At 40.0% G+C, this 25,276-nt stretch overlaps 1 protein-coding gene across 1 annotated transcript in view; it reads left to right on the top strand.

Annotated features, from left to right (window-relative positions):
• RTKN2 (rhotekin 2) overlaps positions 1-25,276 on the top strand; it is a 56,608-nt gene that overhangs the window by 8,872 nt on the left and 22,460 nt on the right. Inside the window, exons 4-5 of the mRNA XM_075216336.1 lie at positions 13,920-13,973; positions 20,019-20,136. Of these exons, the coding sequence (XP_075072437.1) occupies positions 13,920-13,973; positions 20,019-20,136 (172 nt within the window). The remainder of the gene's footprint in view (positions 1-13,919; positions 13,974-20,018; positions 20,137-25,276) is intronic.

A 25,276-nucleotide genomic window follows, 5' to 3' on the forward strand; every position in this document is an offset into this window, starting at 1 on the left:
GGGAAAGCTCAAATAAAGGCTTATGAGTATTAAGAGACTCGTACAAAGTTCTTAAACTGCATTTTTTTGAGACACTAGAGTACTGTATTTACATGACTACCACGCCTGCAGTTTGAGACATGAGTTGTTCATTAGCTCACAGATAAAAGGATCGCCTGAACTTTTGTTTGTTGATAAGATGGGTTCGAAGGCGATGTCTAACGTCTTCTGGATAATTACTAGGAAGTGTTTTATCAATTATAAACTTCACTGCTGAATGTTAACCTTTGTAGTAAAGCTGGTCATGTGCCACAATATATCAGCCTTGGCATAATATTACAGGGTATGTTGGCCGACAATGCCTGTGCCGGATTGAAATCTATTAGATCTTTATTTGCCATCTTGGTAAATGAGGACAATAGATGAGACGATGAACCCTCACCCAAAGCTATAGCGGTCCTCTTCCAGTAGACCCCGTAAAGTGTCCGGACTAGTTCAGGTTGGTCATCTATGTGTGATCAAATTATATATTGTTCCACAGAGCATCAGGACACAGTTTTGTGTGTTTAAGTCAAAGCTGAACTTGGGATATGTGTAAACCAACAGACATGGTACAACAGTCGCACTGACTTCGTTGGATTGAAATTATTTATATAGCTGTGGCAAGAAAATATACACCTATTCTGTTAAACAGCAAGGTGGTCTGCAACTTTTCATTGTTTTAATTCGGTATAGATGTTTTAGTTATGCCAAAGTCTAGTCCTTTTTACGAAATAAAAACAGGAATTGGATTAGTCCCTCTGATTCCCCTAAAAGCAATGGGAAGGGGGTTTTAGCTGAAAGGACAACGGAAGGATATGGCTAAATACCACGTAACTCCTAAAGTAACGATTTATGTGTTTGCTGTACTGTAATTGAGTGAAGTAAACATAAAAACTTTGTTTAAATTTAGCTTATAATATTAAAGTGCTTTGTTTGATATGTTATATCTCAAGAAAATAAGTGAAACAAATAAAATTCTGCAGCATTGTGTGATCCACTGTAGGATTTGTAAATCGCTTGTATTCTCTCTTTCTGTTCTCCACTGTTGGTCAACATTTTTCTGCTCAGTTGGCAATCAAGCTCTATTCCAGCTGCGATGAGCAACTCTGGGTCCAGGAGTCGACCCCCCCCCCCCCCCCCTCCCCTCCAATCATCAGCAGCAGCATTCATTTATATTGCGCCAAAAAATTCTGTAGTGCTTTACAATTGGAAACAAGCACAGTAATAAAAAATACTGGGTAATACAGACAGAGGTAAGAAAGCTTACTCTGGCACTCCCCTGGCATTCGGTGTGTGTATAATAGAAGATTAAGGCACTTCATCCAGAATTGAATCTTCCCCCTATGGGTTGAAGAGAAATGGGAAAGACCAGAGGTCCTTCATGTTCTAGGCAAGGACAATGATGGAGGTATTCTAGATATCCTGCTCATATTGTGAGCACATACTCGGCTGATCTGTTAACTACAGTTCATGCAGAAGTTGTTTAATGTTTGCTGCAATGTTTCGGTGAATGTCTTTCTAACACCCAGAGTTGCTGATTTAGGAATACATAAACTGCTCTACATGCTTCACCTTTTACACTCTTTCATTTGTAGGCTCACCGCATATTCTAAAAATGATCACAAAAAGTTGGAAACTGCAAGGTGTTATGATTCCTGTGATAAGTAATACACCCACACAGAAGTGGAACGGTGGAGGAGTGACCAAAAGTTTTGAGAATGACACAAGTATTGGTTTTCACAAAGTTTGCTGCTTCTGTGTTTTTAGACCTTTTTGTCAGATGTTATGGTATACTAAAGTAAAATGACAAGCATTTCATAAGTGTCAGACTTTTATTGATAATTACATTAAGTTTATGCAAAGAGTCAATATTTGCAGTGTTGACCCTTCTTTTTGAAGACCGCTGCAATTTGCCCTGGCATGCTGTCAATCAACTTCTGGGCCACATACTGACTGATGGCCGCCAATTCTTGCCTAAGCAATGCTTGGAGTTTGTCGGAATTTGTGGGTTTTTGTTTGTCCACCCGTCTCGTAATCCCAGTGAGAACTTGTGGTCAATCCTTAAGATCTGGGGAGTTTCCTGCCCATGGATCCAAAATTTCAATGCTTTGATCCCAGAGCCATAAGGCAAAAGTGATCAATATGCTGGAAAAGGCATTTGTTACTACACTGTTTTTGGATGGTTGGGATAAGTTGCTCTTGGAGGATGTTTTTGTACCATTCTTTATTCATGGCTGTGTTCTTAGGAAAAATTGTGAGTGAGCCCACTCCCTTGGCTGAGAAGCAACCCCACACGTGAGTGGTCTCTGGATGCTTTACTGTTGGCATGACACAGGACTGATAGTAGCGCTCATCTTTCCTTCTCCAGATGAGCGTTTTCCAGATGCCCCAAACAATCTGAAAGGGGATTCATCAGAGAAAATGATTTTATCCCAGTCCTCATCGGTCCAATCAATGTACCTTTTGCAGAATATCAGTCTGTCCGTGATGTTTTTCCTAGAGGGAAGTGGCTTCTTTGCTGGCCTTCTTGACACCAGGCCATCCTCCAAAAGTCTTCGCCTCACTGTGCGTGCAGATGCACTCACACCTGCCTGCTGCTATTACTGAGGAAGCTATGCATGGTGTTGCTCTGATCCCGCAGCTGAAGCCGGTCCTGGTGCTTGCTGGATGTTCTTAGGCACCCTGAAGCCTTCTTCACAACTATAGAACCTCTCTCCTTGAAGTTCTTGATGATTCGCTAAAGGGTTGATTTAGGTGCAATCTTACAGGCAGCAATATCCTTGCCTGTGAAGTCCTTTTTGTGCAAAGCAATGATGACTGCACTGGTTTCCTTGCAGATAACCATGGTTAACAGAGGAAGAACAATGATTTCAAGCACCATCTTCCTTTTAAAGCTTCCAGTCTGTTATTCTAACTCAGTCAGCATGACAGAGTGATCTCCAGCCTTGTCCTCAACACTCACCTGTGTTAATGAGAGAATCACTGACCCGAAGTCAGCTGGTCCTTTTATGGCAGGGCTGAAATGCAGTGGAAATGTTTTTGGGATAAAGTTCATTGTCATGGCAAAGGGAGACTTTGAAATTAATTGCAATTCATCTGATCACTCTTTATGACATTCTGTTGTATATGCAAATTACTATCATAAAAATGGAGACAGCAGACTTTGTGGAAAACATTTGTGTCAATCTCTAAACTTTAGTCCATAACTGTATAAATCATGAATCTAGGATTAAATGAGGTACCTGAACCATTTAATAACCCTATTTTTTATTTTTTTTATTTCATTTTTTACAAATTTCATTTACATGCCTGTTTCTCAGCATCTTTCCTGATCCTCTAGTGGGTAACACCATTTTCATTATCAAACAAGGCAGGTGAGCATTGCTTTATGCCAACAACATAACTAATTATTCAAAATGCTCCCCTAGGTGCCAAGTTGGTATCCATGCGCGTTTGCGGCTGCTCTGAGTTAATGCGACGTACCAAAATGTGTCACGGACAATGCAGGCGGGATTACACCCGATGACAGAAAGGGTGGTGCACAAAAAACAGCAGTGTCAATCAATATGACTCTGCTGGTCTCTCGGAGTTTTCCTCCATGCTGGCTGCCAAGCCGTAGGGGAATCCTTATTAATGCCTGAAGTTTCCATTGTACTCCAGATTCAGGCTTCTCCTAATTTTCATGCATTACGTTTCATTTTACCTCAACAAGGGATGCCGACTTGGGAGTACTCAACATTTTAATTGGCTAACGCTGTAATTAGACTTCACAGGGTGTGATGCAACTGGAAAATCTATAGATTCCGTTGTAAATGTATGTGATTTATACTGTCATTTCTTTCATTTTTTTTTTTTCGTTCATGAATTGTCCAGTTCAACGGTGCAATCCATGACTGAATGAGATCTTCATGTACATTGGTCAGTATGGTGACACTTGCTTGCAAAACCACAGTGATACATTTAACAGCAGTCAAGCTTTAATGTGGCATAGAGAGAATGTAATGGCTGATGCAAGCAGATAGCGGCTTTCTGTCAATGTAAACATGATTTTATACAGGTAGCCCACTCGCCATCATCAACATTTATTTATATAGCGCCAGCAAATTCCGTAGCGCTTTACAATTGGGAACAAACATCAATGAAACAATACTGGGTAATACAGACAGACAGCGAGGTAAGAGGGCCCTGCAAGTTCACAATCTAAGGCTTATTTCTCTCTTACCATGCTTGGGATATACACTTTTTTTTTTTTTTTTTTTTTTTTTTTAAGTATGCATTATTATTTTGGAACAAACGTCTAAAGAAGTACCTGTGACCGTAATGGTTTCTTCTTGACTATTTCACAAGTTTTGTTATATTTAAGGCAGACCACGTTGAAGAAACAACTGCTTTTTGGGGGCAGCAGGCAAATAGCGAGTATATGTTATTGCAGCTAGTGCATGCATCAGTCTCCTGGGATACAAGTTATCCCTTTCAGGGCTTAAATGGGTTAAGGCGTGAATAGCAAGATTCTATAAAAATAAGAGCTGGCCTAGATGGGCAAGCTGTTTTTGTTCGCAATGTATCAACATGTATCCTCTGAGACACATTACATAATTACCTTCTTGTAGCTGAAATGATTAAAGAACAGGCTAAGTAGAAACACTGAAAGAAGTTACTGTTGCTTTAGCAACATCGGATTAGATCATTCATAATTCTGCCAGCAACGTTTCTTGCAGTGGATACCGGCAGCCTGGTTTTCACACCTGTGATTTATCTGTAACAGAAACACCAGCTCAAATTTAATGGTCATAAAAGGAAAAAAACAAATCAAAATAAATTCACACCTTTTGCAAATGCCAAGCATGAGCTGTGCTGTGATCATAGTTTAATCTCTCAGATGTAATTTAGTTTCCTGCAGTCAACAGGTACTGAAAATGGTTTATAGGTTTTTTAAATTGAGTATTTTTTTTTTTTCTTTCTTTCCGTATTTTCTTGCCCATCTCCCCAGGGACACCCGCCCCTCCCCTGCTGTTGTTTTTTGGGCTGCGCTTGTACCGGCAAGCAATACTCGGGGTGGCTGATGATAAACACTGCCCGCAATATGTCAGTCGATCGTTTCTTTGTAGGCAAAATATTACAGACCCTATGAAAACATTACTGCATGGTTCCATTTATGGCTGTTATGTATTGAAGGGTCTGTTCCAGAACAGGGATGGGGGACTGGTTTATGACCACATCGCCAGTACCTGTCATCAGGAATTGGGTAATCAAACCCTACTTCAACAAAAACAAAGCTTCAGAGTATGACTCGCAGATTCTTAAATGCAAATTGCGTTACATGAAGGAGCGCCTTGTAACTGCTTCTTGTCACACTAACAGGAGCTGGAGACAATGGAAATGCTTCCACCATGAACGGCAGCCTTAAGTATACACCAGACTTCATGTCACTGGGCTTACTGTAGTACATGGCAGGGAACCATCCTAGCTATAATATGTTGAATAACTGAATAAAAGCCTGGCTGCAGGTAGATGGCGAGATTACACCAGATTTAAAGTAAAAGTTCTGTCATGCTAAGACACACATAGCAGCTGCCCTAGGTGTGAGTAGTCCTCACATTAACCTTCTCAAAGGTGCACACAAAACAGGGTGTAACCTTTGCCAGAAGATACCCGTGTGCGACAAAACATGATATACTTTTTTTTTAGATCAGGGTGTCCAACCTTTTAGCGTCCATGAGCCACATTGGAAGACGACGAGTGTGTTTGGGCCGCACATAAAATACACTCACACTAACGATAGCTGATCATCCAAAAAACCATAGAAAACATAATTAACATATTAAACTTACTTGGAAATGAATTTAGTGAGATGTTTGACATTGTTTCTGAGCCACCAATGCTTCCGTATTTGCTTTGATGGAACTTGTTGCAATTCTCAGTGAGTTCTCAAGGTGCTCATCACATATTTTGGTTCTAGTTTTATTCTTCGTGTGCTTTATCCTTGAAAATAGCTGCTCACAAATGTAGGTGCTTCCAAATAGCGATGACATGAATAAGGCATGATTGTGAAGAAAGGGATATTTTTCCTTGGGAAGATATATCTTATAGAAGTCCATTAAAGAGACGTGATCAATTTTTTCTTTCAGTTAAATGTCAGATTGGAGCTCTATGCATTCCATTTGAACACTGGCAGAGTTCTGAAAATGGACGGGGGATGCGCGTTGGCGTCACTGTTGTGATGCCTCCCATTTACGTCAGATTGGGCTATCCTGGGTATCCTCCCTCAAGGTCAACAAGTATAGAGGGGTGAGGAAGACTCCTCCTGGCTTTTAGTGCAGTGGCTATAAAAAAAACACATTTCTCATCCAGTCTGGGGGACACTGCTTACCATGGGTTGTGGAGGGGAGCTCGGGAGTTGGCACCTAGCTAGTTAACTTTAGCACTGTTGACAGACCCCTCCCCTTCAGTGCTTGTGCTAATTTATTAATTTACATTTAATTTTTAACTTTTAATTTTTTTAGTACAGATACTTTTATTTTGAAGGCAGACCTGGGAGTGTGTTCTACCATAGAGAGCACATTCCCAGCCCACAGCGCAGACACGGCTCTGTCGGATGAGAGCCGAGGGCTCTCGCTGGCATAGCCTTGGGTGTCTGGAACAGAGTGACAAGCGGTCTCACGGACCGCTGTCACTCTCAAAGCCTCCCCGATAACCGGCGCTGCCACTGCAGGCATAGAGCGCCGGTTATCGGATTAAAAGAAATGCCGGCGGCCATCTTGGATCGGACCTCCGGAGTTAAGACAGTCGGCAAAATGGGGGCTATACCAAGATCCCCCCTCAGTAATAGGAGGGGCATCGGGGTCAGAATCGCTGCAGGAGACCTCCATCTTTTCGAGGTCTCCATTACTCTGCTATTTATTATTTATTTTTCGACAAAAAAAATGGAGACCGAATATGGAAGAGGGGGAGTTAAAATTATGTAGAACTCCCCATCTCTTTAATTTACGGGCAGTATTCCGGTCTTCTAGAGCATAAGAAGAAGCCCGGGAACAGAGACTGCCTTGTGGGAGCAAGCATCAGGACATGGCTGGTGGACGTCTCTCCTGTTGGCCTTTTGGCTAAGTATTCTTTTTTTTATTATTAAGCATTTATAAAAACTGTATTGCTTTACTGACAAAGTGGGGCTAGTATGGGTAATATTATAGTACTCTTACTTGCCAAAACACAAATAACATTGCTTATTTAAAGGAACAAGTGCAACTTTTACTGTAGATTACTTGATTACTTGTTTTCCTTCAAGTCAATGGTGTGCTTGTGACGCTTTCCTTTGTAAAATGTTAGATAAACGAAAAGGTCCTATGGAAAAATATTTTACCTGTTATAACTGCAAGATTTACTTACCGTAGTCAGTTTACTCTTTAGCTCAGCTTCTCACTAAATCTACTTAGTTATTGACAAGCTCAGCAACACTTTCTTCTATATTGGATAAGGCGGGGGGTCCTGCTGCGGGGAACGGCTGTAGCAGGCCCTTCTCTTTTTCATAATGGATCAGACCCATGTCTCGACAAGCTAGACCAGTTTCTGAATCCACATATTTGGCCCCTACTAAAAGAAATCTGTGTAGATCTGCAAATCCTTTTCTGAGGAAGGGGAAACAAAATTTAATCCTGATCAGGTTCACGTGTCTAATCAGGAAAAAACTGCCAGATATCGGGCCATTGATGATTGCTATTAACGGTAAAGCAGGCCTTGGACCTCCCAGAGTCAGACGATCCTAGTCCTATAAACAGAAGTCTCGTTAAGAAGCCCAAAAGAAAGGTTATTCGTTTTCCTCCATTGGTGGAATTGCACAATGTTGCTGAGGGAATATAGAAACAACTTGTTTTAAAGGTTTCTATTCCAGAAGATTCTCTTCCTTATATCCATTACAGGAAAAGGACCTGGCTCACGGGGAAGGAATCCCTAGGGTGGATACTCCTGTAGCCCGTATAGCCCCCCATGCTACCTTGCTGGTCCTGGACACTGCAGAACAGACTAACCGCAGAATTGAAGCGCAGAAATAATCTATATTGTAACAGCGGGTTCTTCCTTTAGACCCACATTTGCTTCGGCTAGGGTCCCTAGAGCCATGGAAGCATGGGCAGAGCATCTGGCTGAGGCCTTGCAGAGCTCCTAATTGCTTTCCCAGCCTTTACATTTTGAAAGGGGTAGCTCAGAGTACAGCGTCTGTGTCTTCCTCTATTCAGGCTTCGAAAATTTCAGCAAAACAAATCTTATGGCCTGTCTCTTTTCTAGAACAGTGGACAGCATCTTAGGATCCCTGGGTTCGGGGCAGTATAACTAGGAGATACAGGATAGATCTCTTGGGTCCTGTTCCGCATGGTCTTTGTGTAACTCAAGCTAGCAGGGTTACAAAGTAGGCGGGTAATACAAAATTGGATCGCCTCTCTTCTTTCAGCATGAGTTATTTGCAGGGTCCCAGTAATCCAGAAAAGGGAAAGGCTTTATTCAAACCCTTTTTCTTGTCAAGAAGCCGTACGGTTCCTTTCGACCCATCTTAAATCTAAAGAACCTAAATATCCACTTAAAAGTGGGTAAAATTCGGACGGAGTCCCGGAGGTCAGTAATAAACGGATTGGAAAGGAATCAGTTTATGGCCTCCAATAGACCTAAAGAACGCATACCTCCACGCTCCTGTCTGGAACGGTCATCAGTCTCTCCTGAGATTCCGAGTGGGGGCCTTTCACTATCTGTTTAGGGCTCTTCCCTTCAGCCTCTCCTTGGCTCCAGGGGTTTTTCACAAGGGGAGTTCAGGGCGTGCCTTACTTAGACGATCTTCTCATAAGATCCACCTCAGAGATTTGCTTGCAATTGCAACAGCACATGTCCTTCACATAGCTTTCCTCAAGAGCCATGGGTGTTTAATACACTCAAGGAAATCCCAGGTGATTCCGCGCCAACGCAGGATCTTCCTGGGACTCTGCATGGACACCAAACAGCAGAAAGTGTTTCTGCCAGAAGAGAAGATCAGGTCGGTTCAGAGGATAACATCGCAGGTCTTGTCCTCTTCCAGCCCTTCAATACTCTTGTGCATACGTCTCCAAGGGAAGATGTTGGTCTCCTTCGAAACGGTCCCCTTCGTGCTTGTAGTGGGATCTCTTCACAGGGGGGTCGGGATCCCACCTACATTTGGAGCGCCAGAAGTCTCTCTGTTTCCGGATACGAGAAATTCACAGACACCAGCCTCAAGGGTTGGGGCGGTATCCCTTCATCTCCGGCTCCAGGGTCAGTCCAGGAGTCCTCTCTATCCATCAACTCATTAGAGTTGAAGGCGATCCTTTTGGCCCTTCGGGGGGCCCGAACCTTTCGCCAGGGTCATCTTCTCAGAGTTCAGTCCGTCATGCCATGGCTGTGACATAGGTCAACAAACAAGGAGGAACGAGAAGAGCAACGGCAATGCGGGTATCGGCTCAGATATTAGCTTCGGCGGAACAGTGTGTTCCAGCACTCTCGGCTGTGTGCATTTCAGGAATAAAGAACTGGGAGGCCGATTATTTCAGTCACAATGCGATAATGCCAGGGAAGTAGTCCCTCCATCCGGAAGCTTTTCAGTCTCTGGTTCAGAGGTGGGGTCTACCGGATATAGATATCATGGCCTCCATACACATCAGGAAGTTTCCCAGGTTTTGCGCAATTCCCATATTTCCTTGAGTACTCAGACGAGTGAGGCAAGGCGGTCTGTCGGTAATTCTGATAGCACCTGCATGGCCGTGGCGAGTGTGGTACGCGTACATAATCTTTATGGCAGTAGGGCAAGAACTTCGTCTTCTGCACTGACAAGATCTTCTCCTTCAGGGTCCTTTTTCCTCACCAGGATTTACCTCGGCTAAATTTAACCGCATGGCTGTTGTAGCCAGGCTCTGGAGGGCTAGGGTTTTTTTCCCCCAGTGTAGTGAACACTCTGCTATGAGCTTGTAAGCCTGTTCGGCTCACATATATCGTCGCATTAGGTGAGCCTATGTCACCGGGTGTGACAATAGGTCTTGTCATACGTCCTCTTTTCTTCTTATCCGAATTCTGGCCTTTTCTTAAGGATTGTCTTGAGGCAGGTCTCTGCTTAGGCTTCTTAAAGGTATAGGTTTCTGCCTTTCAGTTTCTTCCACCTGAAGTTAGTAGATATGCCAGACATCAGGACGTTTCTTCAGGAGGTCTTGCATATCTAGCCTCCTTTCACTTCTCCTACAACACCATTGGATCTTTTCCTGGTGCTTCATATGCTTACAGGGTTTTCTTTAAATCCTTACTTTCGGCAGATTATGTCTCTAACCTGCAAGGTTATGTTTCTCTTAGCCATTGCTTCTGCTCGTAAATATTCAGAGTTGGGATCTCTGTCCTGTCCACAACATAATTGATGCTACAAAAATGATGACAGAGCGGTATTCAGAACTCTCCCTTCTTTTGTTCCGAAGGGTGTTTCAGCTTTTCTTTTGAGCCAGAAAACTGTGGTTCCGGTATTTCGGACAGCTTTCGTATACACCTGTCTGATCAGGTGTATACGGATATATATATTATATGTGGTTAGGGCTCTCCGCTTATATGGTAGAGAGCTTCCCAAATTCGTTGTAACGTGTTTCTGTTTATTCTTATTGATTCTCATAGAGGCATGCCAGCCTCTAAGCAGTGAATTGCGAGATGGATTAGGGCAACAATTACTCAGGTTACATCAAGGCTAACTATCCTGTTTCAGAGAGATTTAAGGCCCATTCCACCCGGGCGGTGGGGGCGGCTTGGGCAGTGAGAAGTGGAGCTTCTGCAGACCAGCTTTGCAGGGCAGCCACCTGGTCCTCTGTCCACACCTTTACAAAGTTCTACCAATTTAATGTATTTGCATCCGCGGATGCAAATTTAGCTCGTAGTGCTCTACGAGCGGGGCTTTCAGAGTGGTCCCACCCTTAGGGGGCTGCTTTAGAACGTCCCCATGGTAAGCAGTGTCCCCCAGACTGGATGAAAGAGAAGAGGATTTATGTACTTACGTTAAATCCGTTTCTCTGATTCCGTCTGGGGGACACTGCAATCCCTCCCTTCTGCTTTTCTTCTGTGTGCTTTTGGTTGATTGGCTTTTTCTCCTTTTGGCTTTTTAATTAACTGACAGAAAGAGGAAGAGGCAGGGGGATTGTAGAGGGGAGGGGTCTGTCAACAGTGCTAAAGTTAACTAGCTAGGTGCCAACTCCCGAGCTCCCCTCCACAACCCCATGGTAAGCAGTGTCCCCCAGACGGAATCAGAGAAACGGATTTAACGTAAGTACATAAATCCTCTTTTTGCAGGTATGGTCACAATTGGGGGTTCCACCATTCAGCCTTTGCAAGGACTATTATACATATTTAAAATGGACTGGTTAGAGGCCACACTGGTAGTGGAATCTAGAGTCGGGATGTTTTTTGATATGTGCAAGAGTTACATTGACTCCTTTCAGCCAGATGTTAAGTCACAGATATAATGCTGCTTCTTATCAACGTCTTGGTTTGAACTAAGGGTCATTGCAGATGACCCTCCTATTCATATACAGGGGAGGAGACCTTTCCTGTGCGGATTTAATTGCCTGGTAGCTTGTCTGTTACCAATAAGAAAACATTTCTATAATATTTCTGTTATTTCGTACACCTATATCTATGTTTGGACCACCTTGTAAATAACTATACTGTTTGTTTATTCAGCAATGCATTTCAGATTGTAATGATCTGTTCTGCCTTGCTTTGTTTTGGAACAGTGACAATAAATAAAATAAAACTCGGGCCAAAACCAAATTTACACATGACCTAAATGCCCACTCCATATGTTTTTGCTGCATCCAATGACACAACTATCCTGTGTCTTGCTTTGCTATAGGGGGATCTGAATATGTGTCTTGAGTTGACCATTAGGGGTGGATTTACTTTGTCTGATTCCAGTTTGGTCTTTATGAATTATTGTGGTAATGACATTGTTCAGTCTTATCACTACAATTTTTGCCAGTATTTTAGAATCTGTATGTAACCATGAGATTGGACAGTATGACTCGCGCTTCTCTGGATCCTAGTTGTTTTTTTATAATAATAATTTGGGCTTCTGCCTTTGTGAGAGGCAAAGTAACCACCTCTTACACCGTATTGTAGGAGTTGTGGGGCTGTTTATGTCAACATGTTGTGGTGTGTGTGTGTGTGTGTGTGTGTTTTTTGTTTTTTAAATAATATGTTGGAATGCCATCAGGACCTGGTGCATAGCTGTAGGGCATTGCTTTATAGTATCCAATATCTCTTCTATCTGTTTAAGAGCATCAAGAAAGTCTCTATTGTTACCATTGAGAGCCCGGTCATTCTCCACTGTCCCTCTGTAATGCCTAGACAATGTGGTGCTATAAAGGTAGCCATAGAAGGTGCAAAATCCGTTATTATTAGTATTTTATCCCTAAGAATCCTTTGTAGCAATGGTAGGTTGAATGTTATCCACCTGCCTACACTGTAGTGTCGGCAGTCTTCCTGCTTAGTGCTCATGTTAAAAATAAATGCTTGCTAAGTCCAATCTTCTTGCTTTTAGAGACATTTAATCATCTTAGATAAGTTTGCCTCTCTGTATTCTGCAGTTGTATATTCTCATTGGTTTTCTGGGCAGTGTAGTCTCTTTCTGCTTCTGCCAGGCCCTTACCTTGCTTGTCATCTTTATTCCATTGTGTTTTATTATTTGTACAGGTGGATGTTCTCTGAGCTGCAGTATTGGTTATTTATGTAAGGTTTAACCTTGAGGGGTCTATCTGGCAGCTTCTATTTATTGTGGGGGCCCAGAGCTCAAGTTCCACCATGACTATGGTCCGTTATACCTCGAAGTAGGTATAGGGCATCCTTTACATTGGGAATAAAAGCTGTGGAGACATCAGAGTAAGTCAGTCTGTGGAACGCTCTGCTCAGTCACAGAATAACAAGAGTTTGTCCTATGTGTAGGTTATGTAACACTCCGGACACTTGCAATTTGTACGCCGGTCACAAATGAGGGAGCCAGTGGCAGATCGCTGGACATAGTAGATTATACTCTGTCTAACAGTGGGTCAATTATTGCATTAATAATTTCCTGTATGGTTGAGCGATACATCGGAAGCACTTTTCGCAAAAATCATAAATGCAATCTTGGCATGGGACCGTGAGGATGGAGGTGAGGTATACATGGAGCAGAGCAGGATTAGGATGTATGAATGAGACAATTAAGAAATACACAACACCCAGATGGGTCTGAAGCTATTTATATGGGGAGGAAGGCTCTTTTTGTCATTTGTTTGCTTGTTTTCATAAATAAACCACAGTGAGACACCTCTGACATTGTTAAAGTGAATGAAATAGAATCCAGGTTCTGTTTATAGCCCTACTCTTATGTGTGTCTCTTGTAAGCACAACGTGTGGTGCATATCTTTCGATAAGTTCAAAACACACACAGCATTTTAATTAGTCTCCAATTCCCCTCAAATTCTATGGTACAATTTTTACTATATTGGATATTGTCCCAAGTCTAGCACATTACCTCCGTATTCTCTCCTCTCTCTCTTACTGTGATAACCATAATAGTTGATGCTCTATGCTAGCTGTGATTCTTTGCTTCTACGGGTTAGTGCACTATGTGCTTAGTGAGCACTCCCATAGAAGTCAATTATGTTTTACTGAGCATTAAATCTTCAGGCGGTGTTGAAAGTGACGAGAAAGTCTGTGTACATAACCATTTATTACAGGATATTGTTTGTAAAAGTAAAGCTTATACTCACTACTCTGCCTACAGCTTTCATTAAATCTGTTTTCTGTAATTACTTGATGTGGATCCTGCTGCTTTAAAGGGAAGTCACATGTACGTTTTCTGAATAACTTTTAATCTTTCACTTTTTTGCTTCCTTCTGCAGGTATTCGAATTCCCCTGATGTGGAAGGACACCGATCATTTTGGCAACAAAGAAAGTATGTATAATGGTGGAAAAAATGTTTTCAGCATTTCATCCGTCACCTCTTTTATATATGAATACTGAAAAAAATAGATTTTTTATTCACAGCGACTAGTACCTTATTTATTATGCTTTCCATTCTTTCAATGGACCCTTGTCTAACCTAAGAGATAGATAGATAGAGATATATATATATATATATATATATATATATATATATATATATATATATATGTCTCCTACAATTGATTGTAGCACTCCCCTTGTCTCCCAATGAGAGAGAACCTGTCACTAGGTCCTCTTCTGTCATTTGTTTGCTTTACTACATAGACCATTGTGTTCTAAGTATTTATCCAAAGGTACAAGGGCCCCCCATTAACTCATTCTCCCTGAGGGAGGGAGCATTGAATTCACCATGCTCTTTATGTCCTGTGCTCTTTCCTGCACCGGCTTCCTGCAAGGCTGTCCAGCTGCACAGAATAGCAATGTGAGGCTACTATAAAACAGAAAGATGGTGGTGTCAAACGCACACCTCTGTGAAAGAAACTTCATACGTAAAACTGGAGCTGTGTTAAAAAGAAGAAACAAAAAACAAAAAAAACAATGAATTTTGTTTTCTGCGCGAGAGATTAGTATTTTTTATTTGCTATTGTGCTTGTTTGGAATTAGAACCTATACCTCCAGCATATGACTCAGGCATTTGTGTTCTCTTTCTCACCATACAGTAAATATCTTTATTTTATTTATTTTTTGTACTCATGGACCACGAAACCATTTGTTTAGACACATGGCTTAATTCTCCATTCTATACTCCTTTTACAATGCATGACACCCTCCTATTTATCGCCAAATAATCGCTGTGACTGATTAAAACCCATTCTTTTTGGATGCTGCTTCTCAGATTTGAAAATTGAAGCCAATTATCCCCCCCCCCCCTTGTGTGGTGACATTATCTGACCTGTGTCCATTTTATATTGTAAACCAGATCATTCCAATGCCAGAGGAACTGGAACTGCATACATGATGTGATTTAAGCTGGGTGATAAAGAGTACATATAACTGAAATGATTCTCTACCTAATTATTTTTGTTTTGTTTTATTCCCTAATTGATAAAACAATTTGCCAATTTTTATTGAAATTGGGAGATATTAAAGTATTTCGAAACTTATACTTGTGAGCGGAATAGTTCGTCTAAAATCTTAATTCAGCCTGAAAAGAAGTATTCTGAGTTCGGTGGTACTCACAATTGCAACAAAGGAGCTTAGTGGTACTCACAATTGGGACTAAGATAATCCCGACACCCCTGACATTGGCACTAAAATTCCGAATGGTGTAATGCAGACCTGCACTGAATTTTGACTTTTTTTTTTTTGTCAACATTTACTGCATGAGAACATAGCATCAGTGACATTGACGTCACTTGAAAGCTCGACTGTTAGATTTATGCTATTAAGGGGGCAATGCAAGAACCCCACGGGTGTGTAATGTGTTGTACGAAGGGCTGGATAGTGGGGGTCCTCGCATTGCCCCTTTAATAACAGAAATCTAACAGTCCAGCTTTCAAGTGACGTGAATGTCACTTACACTCTGTTCTCGTGTCCGAATGTGGACAGTCCTTTCCGTGTCGAGTCGTATTTCAGTGCACTCATCGGAAGAACATCACGTGGAGAATACCGGACCGAGTGTCAGCAGAAAAAATAAATGACAGGGTAAGAAATAGAATTAGAATAGAAATAGGGTCAGTATTCTGATCCATCTCTATGGTCTCCGCTGCGCTAAATACTCTATAAAAGTGGCTATAACATTACTATATGTGTATTGGGTTGTAAACCAATTGCATTAATAGAAGCTGAATGTATTTTTAGATCCCATTGGTTTAACCCCTTAAAATAGGAGCAGAATATTTTAAGTGCCCATTGCTTTATACATAATTTGAGTGGACATCTCTTTAACTAATATATATTTGTTGTTTTTTTTGCAATGTGTGCTTGTATGACTAATGGACTTGCTGATCAGTGAAGATGAGAACACAGTAGTACACAAAATTAATGCCTCTTTTTAGCAATAACCTCCAGTGGTTACATAAGATTCCTCCTATGCAGTCTCTGCAGCTTCATCAATGGTTCATAAAACATTTTCAAGCACCATTTATTTAGATGTACTGCAAATCACTGCAGCGATGACGTGAACTGCAATAACACATCGTCTGTTACCCTTAATGTGTGTAACATATATTTTTATACATTTCTCTGTTTTGATTCACAGTGCAAATAATTCTAGATGCAGTAGAAAGAAAATCTGTGTGAACTGGGTTTGTTTTAATTTATTGTATTTTTTTTGTTTTTAATATACTTTCTCCAGGCTGCGCTGTACTGATGGCAGCAACCCGTTCTCTGAAGCCAAACACATGAAAAACTCTTGAATGTATAATTAATGAAAACAAGAGTGATTTGACAACTCCGTGGTGTATTGGGCTTAACCGTTTTATTTGAAACACATCCTGGTTTCTCTACATACAGGAAATGCCAAAGCACATTTAAACCCCTAAAAATAAACCCTGAAAAATCTTGAAATAGAGTTCGAATTACTGAGAATCTTATGTAATTGTATCTACATTTTTTTTTTCTGCTGCAATAAGTGTCACAAATTGCTGCACAGCCGTCCTGAACACAAAAAACCCTTTGTCTTTGATACTGTAATCATGTTCTATATCTTGATCGGTAACGCTAATTACTGATTGAGTTACTGCATGTTTGTATTTTGTTAGTGTATATTGTTCAATGTGTGTCTAACATACCAGTGAGACATAATGCATGAAGTCATCAGTAGACAAGCTGTTTCTGATAGCATTTTGTCAACAGTGTCCATCTTTGTTTTCCCCAGGGTATGTCCTACTCATACCTATATGAGAGAGACTTTTCACTCATTCATGGTCTTTAAATATAATTTGTTTTCCTGTTTGTATTCTGTTAAAGATTTGGCTGCCATGCAGGGCTTTCCTGGATGCCATGCAGGGCTTTCCTGGATGCCATGCAGGGCTTTCCTGGATGCCATGCAGGGCTTTCCTGGATGTCAGAACAGCTGTGTTTGCAAAAATAATTTAAAAGATGCCCCCTTCACAATGTCATATTTCACGGACTCACAAGCTCATGGGATCTAAAAATGGGGTATGTCCACCAACATGGCACAATACCTATTTAGGTGCCGACTTGCTAGTCCATTTTGTTTAAATCAAAAGGACCGGTATCGTAAACTATAGAACGCCATATGGTGAGAATCTCCATGCAGTGCAAAGCTCAGAAATTGGGAAGATACTGGAGGCCAGACAGAGGGATTCTTATAGTTTATGAGAAGGAAATAAGGGGGGGACATTCTTAGTTTCCTTTTTAAGTCTTTGTCTATTTTACATAACAAAATACCCCTGTAAAAAAAAAAAAAAAAAGAAAACCTAATTCACACAATACATGAGATATCAAGTGCAATATCAAATTAGGGTTGCATTTCCGATATTACAAAATAAAAATCTGCAAACCTTACCTACCATCAGTCCTGATTTAGGTGGGACATGGCGCAAAAGGGAGTAACAATTTAAGAACTTCGGGCCTGATTCATTAAGGATCTTAACTTAAGAAACTTCTTATTTCAGTCTCCTAGACAAAACCATGTTACAATGCAAGGGGTGCAAATTAGTATTCTGTTTTGCACATAAGTTAAATACTGACTGTTTTTTCATGTAGCACACAAATTTCAACTTTAAATTTCAGTGTACAAATAAGCTATCAAGTATTTGTGTGCTACATGAAAAAATACTCCGTATTTAACTTGTGCAAAACAGAATACTAATTTGCACCCTTTGAATTGTAACATGGTTTTGTCCAGGAGACTGAAATAAGAAGTTTCTCAAGTTAAGATCCTTAATGAATCAGGCCCTTCATTATTTAGTGGTGTGGCCTCACCCATTCAGGGGCATGTCCTTGTATATCCTTTATTTCCAAATGACAAATGTTGAGAGGGTCCACATCCACCCAGCCATGCCCCCCATTTCCCATGACTATTCCACCAGTTTGATTAACCAGGTCCCTGTAAAACATTCATAAAGCAGTCCTGTTTCAATGTGCTGATTGACATTCGTTCGCTAACTACTCCAGTCTGCCCGAACCAAGTGGCCCATAAGAGGTTAAAGTGTAAACCGATCATTTATTACATATAATAAATCATTTCATTCCAAAATAAGGTATTTTTTTTTCTTTTTTCCAATACATTACATTTATACTTCATATTCACGAATATCTTTTTCCATGGTGCTCCACTTTAAAATAAAGGTTTTATTTAATATTGATGTTACTAAGTGGATTTATGTTTCAATTTAATGGATGTGCTCTGTAATTGTAGCATGTACAGCTATTGAATGTGTTTAGAACTCTCCAAGACAATATGATCAATAGCAGGCTAGGATTATATAGCCAACTGCTGTGTCTTTATTGCATTTTCAATATATGTTGCCAAGAGGACATGGTACGGGTTACATCTACCTTGAAGAACCACTGAACAGCTGGGGGACTGTATTGGATTTGCAATAGAGAGGAACAATTACATGTATAATGAAAGCTACCATACTATTTGATGCTGAGATAAAGAAAGTCGGAAAGATAGCTCCTTCTAATAAGGAACCACAACTGTTTACTTTAAGACATCATAAACAGACATTAATTGGCGCAATGATGCAGGACATTATTAATGATAAGATCAGTCATTGTTCACAAAGTACATGTAAATCGATTGCATTAATATATGTGAAAGGAAGCAGCAGTATTTTCATAGAGAGAAATAGCATGACTGCCTTAAATTTTCATAACCTTGAAGGATTGCATTTAACTATGTTTTTGTTTTATTTCCATCCCTAAGACAATGGCTAAGGCCAGTTACTTACAATGTCCCAAAACGAGGCGGTATGGCTGATTCCTATTCCTAATAGCCCCTACACACACACACACACACACACACACCCCACCCCCCCACTGCCGCCTCCCTTACAGTGACACGGAATACTAACCATTAATGGTCAAAGAAAGATTATCTTTATTTTACTACAATCAAGTTCCAATTAACTGGATGTGCTGTGCATGTAGGGAATTTGGTTTTATTGTGCTTTATTTTTTTTCTTTTTCTTTTGTGGTTCTTAATAGAAAACAGAAAATACATTTTCATAAATAAGACATCCATACATTTTTATTTTTCTATATTTAATATCTTCATCTTAAAATGTTTAGTTTTTTTAATTTACAGTCTTTCATAGCACTATAAGCTGCTTTTGCTTGTAATAGGCTTTTTATACACTGCCAGCAGACTTAATCTCTTAATACTGCCAAGATAATGTTTCCATTAACGGGATAGCCGTGCTCTTTAAAGCTCATCTTTTAATATACTTTAGTTAGTTGGTATAGAGAAAATGAAGCTTACCTTTATTTATCTGAGTATGTATGTATGCATGTGTATATATAATATTTATGTATATTATGTTTGGGGAACCATCTATAACAGATACACAGAGAATTATGTATGAGTATTGCTGAAAGGTTAGAATGTACACTACAACTATATCGGCCAATTGGCTTTTCTCTGTATACTGAAGGTTAGGCAGTTAAGCCGAATGTCTGTTTGCTTTAAACAATGTTCGTAAATAACCCTCATTATCTGATGTCCATAAAATAATTCTCTTTATTAGCCTTCAAGTATACCAACATCTATGTTATATTCAGTTTACTTTCTGGATACTGTGACGGCTCTGATTTAAAAGTGTGTCTTTTATGTGTGTTTATCCCAACAATGGACATTGCCTGCTAAGGTTTAGCAACTGACATCAACATGTCATTAAATGAATGCCAACTCTTGGCGCCTTTGTATAATCCTGGTGCCTAGGACAATGTGCTCCTGCAGTTTGTCAGCATGCCGCCTAATTTAAAACCCATCTAAAGGCTTGTACACACGTTGTTTAACATTTCTACAGTGCAGGTTCCAGCATTAAATAACTTCATTCTTTTTTTTTTTTTTTCTTTACAGAATCACAGCGCTATGCAGTATTCTGCATGTTAAAACTGGGGCAAGAAATATTCGACACAGACATGGTCATTGTGGACAAGACAATGACTGATATATGTTTTGATAAAACCGTTTTATTGTAAGTATCTAACTACTGCTCCATTGTTATGTTTTACTGATTGCCTCCTGAGAGGTTTTCCTCCTTCTGATGACACTTACACTCTGTAGTTTAGTAAGCATGTGCAAGTGTGCACTAACTTAGCAACCAATCAGACATTTGCTTTCATTGTCTACCTTGCACTTAATAGATCTAAACTAATTGCTGATTGGCTGATATGGGTTACTGTACATTTGCTCTTTATTATATAACCCACACCGCACAGTATGTCATTTTTAAGTATTTATATTCTTTTGTTTTTCATGCTAATTTGTGTTTTTCTGGCATGCGTGTATATAATCGGACACTGTGCTTTTTGTGCCGTGTATTTTGTAGCGCTGTTTTCATCAAAACCTTTATATCGCCTTCGGTGGTGCGTTTTTACTCCTGCCTTTACATAATTGAGGCGTGTACATGTCAGTCATGCATTTATATAATCAGCCATGGTTATCTATTTATATCATCCTGGTAATAGGGACAAAGCTGCTCTCTGGATAATATTGTATCCAATAAAGAAAGCAAAACAGAACTGTATATATCCCAGTATGTTTATGGAGAGAATAGAAATGTTAGTTATAACATCCCTTTTCTGTTTTAACCAAATGTCACCTAGACCTGTGCTCTGCAACTTCCTAGCCATGGAAGAATGTTTTTATTTATTCACTTAGTAACGGACAGAAAACAATACAAAGAACCAAGTCAATTGTTTTCCTCCATATAGACATTAGGGTAAGTGACACCGTGAAGGTGATTTCCATTTTTGGTGTCAGCAATTTTTCTTATCCCTATGAGGCTAAACTGGCAAAAGTCACAGTATATGGTTTTCAATTTGTCTATCTCTCGATCAACAAAATTTAGAATTTAGGAAAGTTTATTTTTTTTATTATTCTTTGTTTAAGCCTTACTGTGTAGCTGTGTAAAGTGCATATACTGTATGTTATACACATACCGATATGGGATCTCTTATATGGAAAACACTTATCCAGAAACTTCCAAAATACAGAAGGTAAATAAAGTTAATTATTGAATTTCATTGATTTTACCATACGCTTACATAATCGGAAGGTTTCTTTCCATTGTTATAGTAAACTTAGATGGCTAGAGTCTTGCGCATATCGTGTGGTGAGCAGAAATCTGGCCAATCCCTATGGCCATGCACTTCCCACCTCTTGACGCACACAAAGGCACACACGAATCAGACTCGTAACATTCCGCTTCTATTGTCCTCCAACACCACCACTCCTGACAGCTTTCTGTCGGGAGCGGTGGTGTTGAAGGAGAATAGAAGCGGAATGTTGCGATGTCACTTCTGTACACTCCACACGCAGCATTCTGAATGTAGAACTGAAAGCTGTATTGTCTCCCCACCCCACTTTTTCTTTATATTCTTTCCAATATTTAGAGGGGGCACTTTATTGCATGGCTACAGATCCAGGTATTTCCTGGCCTCAGCTCTTTTCCTGCCCCTATACCCCATACCGAGCCACCTGCTATATTCATCAGCTTTAGTGTATAAAGAGGCTCCGTGTGAATGAGCCACACCCAGAGCAGCTATAGCGATTTCTAACAGTGGAGGGATCCTGGAGCACATATATATAAAAAAAAATGTACTCAAACATATATAAAAATTACACACACCTCTACATCTTTTCAATCCTCAGATAGCAAATAATGTTTTACTCTGGGACACGTATGGCGCGCAATTAGCAAGAAATTAGACCGATCTTTTAACATCACTAAATACAGCACCATATGGGGTAATCCCACTTTTTATCCTGGAATAACCAACAACAATTTCTTGAAGTGGAAAGATAAAGGGATTTTTCCTCTGTTAGGAATGTGTTCGATCCTGGAGGATTTTTATACTCATTTCAACAATTATCTCAGAAACACTCGTTCGATAATAAACAGTTCCACATGTATTTACAAGTTCGCCATTTTATTACAACCATGATGCTCAATACAACCAGATGGCAAGCATCTGACAAGTTAAAAAAAATGTATTACATTTTCTTAAAACGAATACATTTATAATCCGATCTTGTACCAGAACCTCTTATATTGTGAGAATTCTAGACTCGGGAATAACACACTCCAAGGTTGGAGTCGCGATATCCCTTCAGTAACAAACCTGGACACTTTGATGAAGTATCAAGGTAAAACATTGAAATGTTTAACCTCAGTGAAACTACAAGAGTTAAATATTAAAGTATTACACAGAGCTTATATATCACAATCACAAAGAAAACATTTCATATCAGAAGAGAGAGGTTTATGGCCAAAGTCTAAGCAAAGCCCAGCTACCTTTTACCATAATTTTTGGGGATGCAGAAAAATCTCTCTCTTGCTTTTGGAACAAAATACTAGCTTTCCTGAACTCTATTTTTAAGATCACACTATTCAGGGATCCCATCTCATTACTGTTTTGTAACTTCGACACCTGGAAGGATAGCTTGAATTCTTTTAATATTATTCTAATTCTAACAGTAGTTTTGACAATGGCAAACAAAGTAATCTGGACTTCCACTTCTCCTCCATTCTTAAAAGATGTACAATTGGAATTATTAGAACTCCTCTTCTTTGATAGACATGCAGCTATTCCAGACATTGAAAAGGGAGTACTTAAATTCTATTGCAAGTGGGGTCCTTATTCAAGTGGGGTCTGTAATCATTGCCAAAATCCCAGCAGGATGACATTCTTCAAGTATTTAGTATTTGAATCTACTAAATGGACCTTATATAGGCGTCTAGGTTCAGATGATTAGTGGTTTGTTTTTTTTGTACTAAACATTTTCTCTGGTCCGTCATACATAACTTGTACAATGTACTATTTTGGGGAATTTAGTTTGTGTCATCTCTTTACTCCCCCTCTATCATTCTTCCTCCCCCTCCGCCAATATTCAATTTCCAATACCAAACACACAGTATGAAATAGACGATACAAAGCACCAAAATAAATGTTTGCAGTATGTAGAATGCAGTATAAGTGTTGGAGAAAAACAAATGAAGATTACCTTATGCTCCGAGTTTGATTCTGATTATAATAAGTTATGTATGTTAGTATATATGTCTGATATATGTCGCTATTTGAAAAGTATTGAATATCTAGAATGGTTTTTTTTCCTTGTATTTGAAAATGTAAATAAAACGTTTTTTAATTTAAAAAAAACAAACAAAAAACATATATAAAAATAAATGGTACCCAGTGCTGCCAACCACCCTGTAATTCAGGAAGGATAGAGACAGATTTCTCATTTACCATAGAGATGAATAATCTCTCTAGTGCAGGGGTAGGCAACCTGCGGCTCTCCAGGTGTTTGTGAAACTACAAGTCCCAGCATGCTTTGCCAGTAGATAACCAGCAGATAGGTGGCAAGGCATGCTGGGATTTGTAGTTTCACAACACCCGGAGAGCCGCAGGTTGCCTACCCCTGCTCTAGTGACTACCACAGACCGGTTGTGACACAGTCCCACCATGCGACAGGTTTAATGCCAGGTCATTTAGTATCAATGACCAAAGGCCATTTCATGGTCAGCTCCAGTTACCCCTCTCCCCCTTTATGTGCTGGCATTGTCCTGCTCATTCCATCCTCACACTTCAACCATATTGTGCTCTTGTATAAATAATCGGGAGCGGTGGAATGGTCAGACATTAAGAGCAGTGATGATGGACGCAGTACAAGTCCATGTGAAACATGTTGTGTTTGAAATCTCACAGAACCACACTTTAAATCCAGGACAGTACTCATTTATATAATCCTTGGCTTCATAGAGTATATAACCTTTTAAAAATAACAGTCTTGAAATTTGTTGTGATAAAACCATTGTCTTCACTGCCCATTCTTTCTGTGAGGGAAAACATGAGCCATTGTTTATAGGAATATCAGCAGAGATCAGACATTGACCTGTTATTAGTCTCACAGTAGAGCTGTGTGTATAATTCATATAATAGCTTTAGGTAGATGAGAAGCAGAGCAACCTTTTTCCATTATGCTGCACTCCCAGCTTATAATATCACTCAATTATTTCCACAAATCCTTGTGGTCAAGTACCCCAAAGCTTGGTAATGTGAAAGCTCTGCACACTTTAATATAAATCAACAGATTTCTCACCTTTTAAAGTTAAGCTGAGATTTCACAGCTGATTTATACTGTGTAATGTGTCTAAATTTTATTTTATCAAAAGGCTCATTGTTTAATCTAATTTATCCATTGCCTGTTTTATTGTAAAATGTATTTTCTCAACTCTTGAGGATGTCACCCGCTGGCCTTTAAACACTGCAAACACACGTAAAAATCAAACCCATTCTATTTCGGGTCCCCATGTCCATTTGCATACATACTTCGTCCCTATGCATTACGCCATTTTTGGCTGTTCCGTTTCAGTGTGTTAAAAGAATGCCAACACACTGGGAAAGGTCCATTGATCTCTAAGGGGTGCACTGTGTACATAACACTTGGGGCTAACACCCCTGCTGTATTTTCCCATTCACATGTATGGCCTATTCATTTAAATGGAGTTGTGGGCTACATGTTGAAACTGAATTGAAATGAATGGGCTATTGACATGAAAGGAACTGCACAGGCATCAGTAATTCATTTTCCCCCACATCAATAGAGGTTCAGTTCATTTCCAATGAATTAATTTCTAATTAATTGCTTTAGTGTTAACCAGGCCTTGCTGTCTAGCCTAGGGTTGCTTTCACGATAGCAGGGGCAACCCATCATTATCATCACCATTTATTTATATAGCACCACTGATTCCGCAGCACTGTGCAGAGAACTCATTCACATCAGTCCCTGACCCATTGGAGCTTCCAGTCTAAATACACACACACACACACACACGTAAATTTTGATAGCAGCCAATTATTATTATTCATTTTTATTGATACTTATTAACCTACTAGTATGTTTTTTGGAGTGTAGGAGGAAACTGGAGCACCCGGAGGAAACCCACACAGATAAGGCCATGGTTGGGAATAGAACTCATGACCCCAGTGCTGTAAGGCAGAAGTGCTAACCACTTAGCCACCGTGCTGCCCATACGGGTCTGGATTCGTGTGTTGTCCTACAATATACAGTATACTGGTTCTGCCTTCTTTCAACTGCTTTGCTTTGTG

This window comes from Mixophyes fleayi, chromosome 6, assembly GCF_038048845.1.
Source record: "Mixophyes fleayi isolate aMixFle1 chromosome 6, aMixFle1.hap1, whole genome shotgun sequence".
NCBI classification, from domain to species: Eukaryota; Metazoa; Chordata; class Amphibia; order Anura; family Limnodynastidae; genus Mixophyes; species Mixophyes fleayi.